The sequence below is a fragment of the Phocoena sinus genome, chromosome 12 (assembly GCF_008692025.1).
Source record: "Phocoena sinus isolate mPhoSin1 chromosome 12, mPhoSin1.pri, whole genome shotgun sequence".
Classification (NCBI taxonomy): Eukaryota; Metazoa; Chordata; class Mammalia; order Artiodactyla; family Phocoenidae; genus Phocoena; species Phocoena sinus.
Genome location: NC_045774.1, coordinates 44121849 through 44133957, shown reverse-complemented (window position 1 = coordinate 44133957; position 12109 = coordinate 44121849). Strand labels below are relative to the sequence as shown.

Genomic DNA, 12109 nt, shown 5'->3' with positions numbered 1-12109 from the left:
GATGCAACTGAATGTTAGAATAAAGGGGTCAGGTTTCTACAAGGTTTCCACTGAGTAGCATTTGGTCTTCAGTGTGACATTGGAAGTTCTGTGGACTGAGTTAAAAAGAGCTTTAAAATAACCTTCCAGGAGGTTGGGCTTCTAATCTGAGGGATTTGGGAGGAGGTTTCCCCTAAAGAGAAATAAGGAGATTTGGTTTCTTCAAAATGATTTGAGAATGCACAGACAGTAATAAGGAAATGAAGAATCAGTGGGAATGTTTCCTTTAGCATTACATAGACGGTAGCTCCATCCTTCTCCCACAGACCCCTTTTCTTGTTAATTAGTTATAAACACATCATGAACAAAGAGTTAATAATTGGCTCTTCGACAGGAAACAGTGAGTCAACAGCTTGAAGATTTTATTTCCCAAGATAGAATTGAAATAATGTTCCTTCATCATCACACTCCACCTCCCCACCCCAGCCCTGCTCCATTGAACATGTATGTCCTTAATAAATCCACCCACTGTGACTGAAGAGACAGGATTTGGTAGCTCTCTGTTGGGTGTACACACACATACACATATTTCAGAAGAGTACTCAAAACTTTCATCACAACTATCAGACATAAGTAAGAGCTTATTGGATTAGCAGAGATATCTTAATAAGGCCAGTCATTAAATGACCAGTCTGACACCATTGTCTTGTTCAACATATACTAAGTTTTTAATTTGTGCAAGCCTCCCTACTATGAATATCAGGGACTTATAATAGAATCATACACAGATCCTTTTAACAGAACATATTAGTCTGTGGATAAAAGGGGTCAGGGAGCTTGCGTGTACAAATAAAGCATAACTGCCTCCAGAGGGTACAAATTATAAAAGAATTACAAACAAGACAGGATGGATACTTCGTTGAGGAGAATTAGGGAAAATTTTATAAAAAATGTAGAATGTGAGGTAAACATTGAAGGACAGGTACATTTTCAACTGATGGAAATAACATTCTTGGTTCAGGAAGTAACATGAATAAGTGTACAGAGATTGTAATGTACAGGCTTCAGTACACAGTCTTGACCGTAAAATAGCAGATGTGTAGGTTTGTCAGCCAAAGGCATCACTAGCAGTGTTTGGTGTTCAGGCAACAGGGGTGAAGCTTTCGTTTAGCAGCTGTGTGAAGGATGGGCTCAGCACATGGGAAGGGATGCTGTGGCGGGCTGTCCCAGCAGCCCAGCTAGAGGTGATACAAACATGAACAGTGGGCACTAGTGAGAAAGAGATGGAGAGAGTACATGGCGGATGTACAACTAGCTGGGTGCTGGTGGTAGGAGCTGAGACGGAAAACATCGATGGTTTTTAAGCGCAGCCAACTGGAATTGGTGGGTTTTATTCGTATAAATATGGAAGTCATGAGAAAGACCTGGTTTTTTGAGGAGAGACGTTTTTGTGAGGAGAGAGATGTGATTGGTTTAATGTTGAATCCCATTTCTTTGAAATAGCTGGAGGATGAGATCAAACTGGTTTGGGAGATAGGTTAGGATAAGCGAGGAAAATTGAGAGATGTCCAAGGGAGAGAGACAAGAGAGAAAGAGAAGAAGATAAGATAGAAACTTGGTGAGAACACTTACCATTAAGGGATGAAATCTATAAGATAAAGGCTCAATGAAAATAGGAGTGCTCCTTGTTGATATATTCAAGAAATGGCATGATTCTTTTGATTAGTGATATATATATTTTATATTTGAGAAAATGAGTCATTAAAACTTTAGCATCAGAATAAACAAAGATTAGCATCTGTCCATTTTGGCTGCTGTAACAAAATACCATAGACTGGCTGGCTTATAAACAACAAATATGTATTTCTCAGAGTTCTAGAGACTGGGAAGTCCAAGATCATGGTGCCAGCTGATTCATTGTCTGGTGAGGGCCCACTTCCTCATAGACCACCATCTTCTCCCTGTACCCTCACATGGCAGAAGGGAGAAGGTAGCTTTCTGGGATCTCTTTTATAAGGACACTAATCATGAGGGCTTCATGAGGGCTCCACCCTCATGACCCCTAAGCACCTTTTCAAGGCCTCACCTCATAATTCCATCATCTTGGGGGTTAGGATTTCAACATATGAATTTTAGAAGGACACAAACATTTAGACAATAACAGCATCCATAATACATTGAACCAGAAAGAGTAAACAGGTCTGTTTTCCTCTTTTCAAAGGAATAATGTGCAGCCCAGATTACCACTCAGTGTTGGCAGAACCATTATCTACATATAGCCTGTGAGATGTGGGTCATTTCTTCTCACACTCATTATTTTAGAAAAGACAATGAAGTAAATCAAAGTGACACTATAAACTTCTCTTTACACCTTGAGAAATTATATCTAAATACACCTTAAATGTACACACAGAAGCATAGATATTTATATTCCATACTGCTCTTAAATATCTTTGGTGAAATCCAGATAGATTCTTGCTAAGTGATTTCTAAACACCATCACGTGAAAAACACATACTTTCATCTTGCTTCACAAAGTGAGTTCCAGCGCAAAGAATCATGAATCTAAAGGCATATTTAGGACTCTTTGCTGCTCCAAAATGAAGTTTTCATCAGAAAAGGATGACAGATTTTATAATCCAAATTCTATGGACGTGATAGGGTTTTTTTCAATTCTTAGTTTTATACTATACCCATAAAACACTGAGAAGTATTTTTTGAATGAGTTTTATTTAGTCTACAACATTTCTGTGCCTGCTATGTCCTAGGCACTAAGCCTTTAAGGATACACTAATACATGAGATAGTTCCTAACCTTCTGTAGTTTATAATCTGTCCAGGGCGAAAAGTAAATAGTATGATAATTGCAAGATACTATGAGAAGTACCATATTAGGGTTAAATTCAGAGTGTGAGAAGATGGAGGAGACCTAATCCAACCCAGCTGTGGGAAATCAAGGAAAATATCCTGGGTGGCCAGATCCCAAAGGATGAGAAAGGGGTTCCCAAACAAAGCCAGAGGAGAAAACATTAAAGGACTACAAAGTTTTGTTTTACTTTTTATACAGTATATAGTCTGGTTAAATAAAGTTAAACAACTGAAATTCCTACACAGTTCTATTTTGATTTACTTATTGGTGGAAAAAACTTATAATGAGGTTGAACACTAATTAATCACAGTTTCGTTATTCTGTTTCTTGTTTCAGGGACCGAAGGCAAAGCCTCTAAATAGATTATCTAAAAAATGGGGCTCTTTTTTTATTGATTCAGTTTCCGGACTGGAAAATACAGAAGATTCCTTGGTTTATACATGGTCTTGTAAGAGAATCAGTGCTTACAGCACTATTGCAATTCCAAGTATTGAAGCAATAGCAGGTAAGGTGGATAATACTTATAAAGCTTTACCTGCTGCTGGACAGTAATGACCTGAAGTACTAGAATTCTTTTCTTTCTTTTTTTTAATTTATTTTTTTATGAATTTATTTTATTTTTTTGGCTGTGTTGGGTCTTTGTTGCCGTGCATGTTCTTTTCTCTAGTTGTGGCGATTGGGGGCTACTCTTCGTTGCGATGCACGGGCTTCTCATTGCGGTGGCTTCTCCTGTTGTGGAGCACCGGCTCTAGGCATGCGAGCTTCAGTAGTTGCGGCACACGGGCTCAGTAGTTGTGGCTTGCGGGCTCTAGAGTGCAGGCTCAGTAGTTGTGGCACACGGGCTTAGTTGCTCCGCGGCATATGGGATCTTCCCGGACCAGGGCTCAAACCCATGCCTCCTGCATTGGCAGGTGGATTCTTAACCACTGCACCACCAGGGAAGCCCTAGAATTCTTTTCTTTAAAAGAAGAAAATTTTCCCATGGCATTTATAGATTTTTCTTGGGTAACACCTAGACATGGCAGTTTAGGTAATTAAGACCTGCCTGTCCGCTGAAGCCAACTACAAATGCTGTACCTTTTTTTTTTAAGTCTGCCTGGAGTCATAGGAGAAAGCTAGGGAAGAGTTACCAGGACAGGATGCTAAGGAGGCCAAGTAAGGTGAACCTGACTTTGGGGGCTACTTTTCCCCCCATTTGCTAACTCAGGAGAAGGCACTCAAAGAAGTGAGTGGCCTTTTCATAGTTTCATGAACCTACAGGGGTAGAAAGTGGAAGGTAGGGCCTGCCAAAGGAGGGGTGGGCCTGGTGGACTTTCTCAATCTCTGCTGAGACTCTGAAGGATGAATTAGAAGTAGGCATTCACAGGAACTGAAGCTCAGCTTTAAATCAGCTGAATCCCTAAAACTGGATTGAGGAGATTCTAGATTGGTAGTGCCCCAAGGCACCTGGTAAGAATTAAGGACGCTTCTCTTTTGAGGAAGATAACATCATTCTAGGACTCAAATTGTTTCAAAAAACAATACAAGGTTCAGCACATAATGAAAAATAACCAGGCACACAAGGGTACGAGACTACACTAAGAGAAATAACCAGGTTCAAGTACAGAAAAGAAAGGAATGAGAAATTTGGTAGCTATATAAAAACTAGTAAAAAGTGGAAATTCTAAAATTGAAATATTAAAAAGTAAAAATTAAGAACTTAATGGATGGGTTTAACAGAAGATTAGACACAGGAAAAGTGAATTAGTACGCTGGAAAATAGGGCAAAAGAAAAGAGCCACAATGAAGCCTGAAGAGAAAAAAGCATGGAAGATACGGAAGAGGGACTAAGAGACACAGGAGATATAATGAGAAGGAATAAGATTCCTATAATTAGAAACTTAGGCGATGAGAGAATAAGCCAAAAGCAATAGCTACAACAAGCTTTCCAAAAATGATGAAAGAAAATAAGCCAAAGGTTTAAGTAGCCCAAAGAACTGAAACACAATACATAAAGGGAAATCCCAAAGGTAACTGCTAAAGACCAGATAATTAAGAAATATTAAAAGCAGTCAGAGAATAAAGACAGATTGATTTCAAAGGAGTACTTCATAAGTGTTAGACATCTGACATCTCACTCTTCCCAGAAACAAAAGAAGCCAAAAGACAGTAGAATGATATCTTTAAATTGCTGAAAGAAAATGCTTGTCAGTCTTGATGGAATTCTATACCAAGTAAAGATATCATTAAAGAATAAAAGAAAAATATTCTTAGACAGACAAAAATGGAGAAAATGTATCTCTAGAAGACCTGCACTATATAGAAGATACTAAAGGGTCTTGTTCTTCATGCAAAAGTGAGAATGATCCCTCTTGGAAGACTGGAGATGAAAGAAGAAGTGAATATACAGCAACAAAAGGATGTATGAATAAATTAAAATGAATATTTACAGTTAGAAACAATTTTTAAAAATCCTATGGGGTTTAAATAAAGAATTTTAAGACATATGACACCAATGGCATATAAATCACAAAATGGGACAGCTGGAGTTAAATGTGTTCTAACATCCTTTATTATATGGCAAAGATGAGAGTATGTTAGATATTAAGTCAAAAGTGCATCTCGTAATCTCTAAGATAACTACCAAAAGCATTGTAATGATACATGTATCGAACTAATTATGTAAGATAATTTTAACCCCCCTCCCCAAAAAAAAACAAAAATGGAGAGAAAAATGGGGAGAATGGGATGCATAAAGTTTGAATATCAAGATAGAAAGAGACAATACCATGTTAATGGTAACCAAAAGAAAGTTAGAGTTAGCTCTGATTAATGTGAAGGAAAAAAAATCCCTTAACATGAAAGAGAATCACTTCATAATAATAAATTCTGGTTTCAGAAATAGTGTCACTGAAAGTCCGAGGTATTCACCCTCCCTTCTCTCAGGTCAGAATTTAATCCCTCCCTGTTTTCTCAATACCAAGAGACTGCTGAAAAATCTACTGTGCTTTAGAGGGGTATGTTTCTGCTTGCTTCTTAGTTTCCTGAAGTTCCCTTGAAGGGCTTGAGTCTAGAATCCGGTTCTCCACCCCTTTGTTTATAGCAGGTTCCAGCCCCTCACTTTTTGTCTCTGTAGCCCTTCAAGACTGCCAAAATCTCTTCTGGTTTTTCTGCTGCTAGTAACTGCCTCTGCCCTGCCCCCAGCCAGAATTCTGGTGCCTAAAGGGAAAAGCTGTGGCAGAATGTTGGCTCACTTCACTGCTGCTTGTTCCTTCCCAGAAAGTGTTTGTCCTCGGGTCTTAGTTGCCTCTTCAGCTCCCCAATAACTTCACTCTGATGTTTTTATTTTATCCAGCTTTTCTAATTGTCTCAGCTCCAATCCAGAAGTGGAAGTCTACTTTTTTTTGAACCTCAGATTCTTCTTCCTTAAACTGGGTATACCACCCTCACAGGGTGGATATGAGAGAAAGTAAAGTAAGATATTTATCTGATATTTATTGGTAGGATGATGATGACCCTAAGATATGTGTGACCTTCCAAAAGGTCCATCCTCTATGCCATTATACAAATCCAGTATGTCAATATATCTTACTCACTGAAATATCTCATTCTCACCAGTTTCAAAAGATTTTTTTTTCATTTTGTTCCATGCTTACACACATAAAATTAAAGAATATATTTCTTCCTTTCATATACAATTTTCCTATTAAAGAAATGGACCCTGTAACTTGAAGGGAGCGACTGTCCCAGGACTAAACTATTATTTTCAATTTTTTATATTTCACTCTTTCCTTCAAAGTGACTCAAATTTATAGTGAGAGAGTAGGGTTGTGTGATAATAGAAGTCACTGAATTATTCTAAAATACCTGGATAGAAACTGTTCAGTGGGATATAGTTGTGAAATAGTAAAAGAGTCAAGGAAAAGTGACTCTCCATTATTCCAGGATTTAAATATTTCTCAAAAAATGGGAAAATAATCCCCTGTCTGTCTTCTGGGGTAATCACTTCTCCTTAAGGAAGCAGTAGTAACATCAGTGTGGCTCCCATTTTCACTTTCCAAAAGCTTTCTTCCTCAGCACCCTGGAAAAGAATTTGGCAGAGCCTTTGTCTTCTAACTTCTCTTAGGACAAAATACTTGGACTCACCAGTAGTCAGACAAAGCTAAAGGAGTCGATTTGGGGTGGGGGGAGAGTTAGAGGGTTGGTAAGTTATATTTGATTGTCGATTTTGAGGTCCAAGACATTGCCTCAGAAAGCAAAGTGTTCATCTCTCTTTAACTTAGCACTCATTGCTTACGATCACATTCTCATAAGGAAATTATATCTCACACAGAATTTGAAATTTATTATTTCAGTAACATATTCAGTAAATTTGGAAGTACTGTGTAATTGACCTCCAAGTAAGAAAAATGGCTGAAAGAAAAATGGTGTGATGGTCATGGCTTTAGACATGTTGAAGATAGGATCTTTATATAAATGTTATCCTGCCAGTATCTTTTAAAAAAGTCCCGAGAGTTGCTCTGTTTCTGTGTTGTTTTACACTGAATTTACTGTTTAAGAATATTTGTTCATTTTGGTTCTCTTCATTTAATTATTAGATAATGTGGTTGATATTATGGTGTATTTAGTACACAGAGTTTAATAGAACATCATTGTGGTAAACAAGAATTTGGTTCTTTGTCTACCATTCTCTTTTCTTCCAAAAAGCACCCAACAGTGACTTTTCTAAGACATGCAAATGTCTCCCTCTTGTTGAATCCCCAATCTGGACGTACTTGTTTTAACACAATAGTAATCTGATCTCAGTTTGGCTATTCCATACCCAGATTTCTTAACCTTAGTAGACTTTTTCTGCTACCTGAGAGAATAAAATTTTTGTTTTAAATGAGATAGGAAATGAAAAACAAACCTGATATTCCCCCTTTTTTGTATTCATGTAATGTTTCTTTATTCGTCAATATTCTGTTAGATGTGGTTCTCTCATTGACATTTAAATGCTTAGGAGGTATTTTTATAGATGTTATAAAAGTTTGCAATATACATTACCATGATGGTTGGTTTATAAGCATTTTGATAATGTAATCATTTTAACCTTATAACAGCTTTTAAAACATTTACTTTAGGATGTGTGTAGGAAATACAGAGAAAGAGGTGGCTGGGTCAGCTCGCAGCCTGTATCATTTTTGTGGCTTATAAGAAATCCAGGACCTCAGATGCACTATTTTAGAAACTCAGTTTTTAATCAATGTACTTTCCAATGCCTTTTAATGAGCCTTTTTAATGGCTCAAAATATGCTCCAGCTAATTTGAAGCAGTGAAGACCAGTGAAATTCACTAATACGAATGTTTTTCTGTTTATAGTAATCTTAGCTTTCTCTGGCCTCAGAAAGGCAGTGTTCCTTCTGCCCAATCTTTAGCACTAGTTTTCTCCTCATAAGGATTAACTATTTGGGTCTTAATAACTCTCACTGGCATTTAATATAAAGTATCATTTTTATGTTAGTATCATTTTCAAAATACTGAGTACTACCAAATAATGTTTTACATGTGAAATTTGTGAAATAAGGATGACTACCCAGTATCTGCATGTGGAATGACTATCATTACATGACATATAACGTTTCACTTGTAATATTTCTGGTAATGGTTCTTTGAAGAAGCTTGGGAAGAAAATATCTGAAGGCTAGCTTTTGAGATACTTATATTGAAGATGTCACAGCGTCCCACCATCAATAAAGTATGAATTTTATGTTCTCTCCCCCCTCTTGTGGCTGTGTGTTTGTGTATGTGCATGTGTGTGTGTGTGTGATGCTTATCAGATGGAAAACGTTGCCATATTGTGCATATTAGAATTCTTATTTAGCTAAGCATTCAAAGATTATTCTTAGTAACTATTAATAAGGGCTATAAAGATTATTAGTTCTCATTTACCAGTTACAGCACGCAACCTATCCAGGTGACAAAAGAAATATTAAAATTATGAAACTAAAAATGTTTTATTATCAATGACTATCAAATTTTGATTTGTTTATATTTATGAAAGTTCTTTTGAAATATGCAGAATCTTTTTTTTTTCCCCAGAATTACCCCTGGACTACAAATTTACAAGTTTCTCTTCAAACAATTCAAAAACAGCAGGCTATTATCCAAACCCTCCATTGGTCTTATCAAATGATGGGAAACTGACAACCAAATAAACTATGTTTACTGAAAAATGAAGTGAAGAACCATATGTACAGCAAATGTACTGTAAAAATGTTAATTTTCAAAAACTACTGTAAAATGCTTTATAGAAACAAATTCTTAATGAAGTGACCAAGAAATTGGTATGTTTTTCCATAGGTCTCCTTTCTATAGAGATCATCTTGATACCCAACAACTCTCATTATGTTAAAATCTCAATATCTTAGAACTGAAAAGAATCCTATTAATATTTTCTATACTAGCAGTTCTGAGATTAGAATCACCTGGGGATATATATACATACACATGCATATTTACACATTTGCCTAGACCAGTGGTTCTCAAAGTGTGTTCCCCAAACCACTAGCATAGCAGCACCTGCAAACTTGATAGAAATGCAAATTTACAGGCCCCATCCCAGACATACAGAATCAGAAACTCTGGGAATGGGACCCAGCAATCTGTGCTTAATTACAGTGTGGTTCACACTACTAAAGTTCAAGAACCATTGACTAGACCATAACCTGCAGACATTGGTTTAATTGGTCTGGGGATACAGATGAGCATTGATGTCTTTAATATGCCCCAGGAAAATGCAGCCAGAATTGAGAACAACTGATCTACACCTGTTGTTTCAACTTAAAGTTCAGAACACCAAGTCTAGTAAGATTAAATTATTTTAACTATGCTATTTTTGTGGTTACCAAAGCAAGGAAGTAGACATGATGTCTTCTGAGACTACACAGCCATAATGGGACAGGGATGATAGAGAAGCCAACTATTTCAGCCTCCAATGTTACCCATTAGGGTTTTTTTCCTCCCTAATAATGTTAAAGGCTGTTTACTTCACTCTAAGGCATGTATTCTCAGTGGGGCAAAAATTGGTTCTTGGGGTGAAAAAAATCTTAGTGTAATGCAATGGATTATGGTCCTCCATATCTCAACCCTACTCAATAAAATCTTATTCCTTAGTATTAATTTCTTAAAGTTAAATTTATTAAATATTTTTCTCCTAGGGCAGGGGGGTGGATAATGAAAAGAGAGGTTGAGAAAAATTGCTTTAAGAGGTTTTATAGTTATACTACAATCCAGGATTACTGTGTTCGATGTGCTAATGTATAGTCATATTAGTAGCTGTTTGCTGCAAGATGTTTGGACCCAGATAATGTTTACAATATAAATTCTTGGCTACTCTTTATGCTGTAATTTTACCCTGTCCATCATGGACATATCAGAAAACACTGGTCACCATCATTTTACTTGGATTGTAGCAGAGAATTTAACGTATTGATGGATGCAATGAAGTTAAGTATTTTGTTAAATTTTTAAGTGCTCACATAATCCCAAATATATTGTGGGGATGAGTATCTCAGGGTAGGTAAACAGTTACTGATTTTTTTTCCTCAAAGTCAGTAGCTTTCTTCAATATCTACTAATAAATGTGATTGTCTTTGAAACTGAATTCCAAAATCTTACTGGAATATAATAAAGAGCATACATAATCAAGCTTAGGGCTTAAGTGAAAGATGCTGTTTCATGTAAACTTTCAGTAGACATTTGATTTCTTTTAAAAATAAAGCTGTTTTTCCTTATGCATGTTTATTTTCTCAATGGCAAAGAATAATACATCTTTAAATGCTTATAAACTGCTCTTGTTAATATGAAAAACGCGAACTCCAAGGTAAGAAGTTAATTGCATTTTTTTGGCCACTGAAGAGTGAAAAAAATTCACTCAAGTCAGAAGTTCTAGTCCTACTTTTACCAGTAGCTACCAAAGAAATCTGAACAAGTTACCACCTAATCTCACCTTAGTTTTTTCCATCTTGTCAAAAAGATGGTTAAGAGTTTATATCCAAGTTTCCTCCCACTTTTCTAGCAGAGTCAGTCAGTGCTTCTGTTGGACTGTAATTAGACTTTAAAAATTTTTTATTTGTTTCTAAAAAGTGTTTCTAATTGTATATGAAGAGTAAAACTAATCATCAAAAATGGTATATTTAAAATTTAAAAGAGGATATTAGAGAAGAAAAGCTGTATATTCTTTAATAAAGTTACATGAAATAAGAAAGGAAAATTGTGTTAACGGACAGAGGACTTAAATTTAATATTAGCATACAGGCCTATGAAGCCACCATCGTCCTGATACCAAAATAAGACAAAGACACTACCAAAAAGGAAAATTACAGGCCAATATCTTTGAAGAATATAGATGCAAAAATTCTCAACAAAATATTAGCATACCAAATCCAACAACACAGAAAAAGGATCCTACACCACGACCAAGTTGGATTCATCCCAGGGTCACAAGGATGGTTCAACATAACGCAAATCAATCAATGTGATACACCAGATCAACAAAAGAAAAGACAAAAATTACATGATCATCTCAATAGATGCAGAAGAAGCTTTTGATAAAATTCAACATCCACTCATGATAAAAACTCTTACCAAAGTGGGTATAGAGGGAAAATATCTCAACATAATAAAAGCTATTTATGACAAACCCACAGCCAATATAATACTCAATGGTGAAAAGCTGAAAGCCTTCCCACTAAAATCTGGAACAAGACAAGGATGCCCACTCTCACCACTTCTATTCAACATAGTATTGGAAGTCCTAGCACCAGCAGTCAGACAAGAAAAAGAAATAAAAGGTATTCAAATTGGTAGGGAAAAGGTAAAAGTGTCATTACATGCAGATGACTTAATACTATATATGGGAAACCCTAAAGACTCCACACAAAACTACAGGAGCTGGGGCTTCCCTGGTGGCGCAGTGGTGAGAGTCTGCCTGCCAATGCAGGGGACACGGGTTCGTGCCCTGGTCCAGGAAGATCCCACATGCCGCGGAGCGGCTGGGCCCGTGAGCCACGGCCGCTGAGCCTGCGTGTCTGGAGCCTGTGCTCTGCAACGGGAGAGGCCACAACAGTGAGAGGCCCGCATACTGCAAAAGAAAAAAAAAAAAACTACAGGAGCTGATAAACTAATTCAGCAAGGTAGCAGGATACAAGATTAACATACAGAAATTGGTTGCATTTCTTTACACTAAGAATGAAATATCAGAAAGGGATTGTAAACAAACAGTCACCTTTAAAATTGCATC

The 12109-nt window shown here is 36.8% G+C and overlaps 1 protein-coding gene across 4 annotated transcripts in view; it reads left to right on the top strand.

Moving 5' to 3' along the window:
• Positions 1-10601, top strand: part of NT5DC1 (5'-nucleotidase domain containing 1) — a 127716-nt gene extending 117115 nt beyond the window's left edge. For 2 of the 4 annotated variants that reach the window (XM_032651194.1, XM_032651195.1), the window contains exons 11-12: positions 3184-3352; positions 8908-10601. In XM_032651194.1, the coding sequence (XP_032507085.1) occupies positions 3184-3352; positions 8908-9023 (285 nt within the window). In that variant the 3' untranslated portion in view covers positions 9024-10601. Of the gene's footprint in view, positions 1-3183; positions 3353-6181 lie in introns of all 4 variants that reach the window. The other 2 variants (XM_032651196.1, XM_032651197.1) reach the window with 2 other exon arrangements.
• Positions 10602-12109: the final 1508 nt, after the last annotated feature.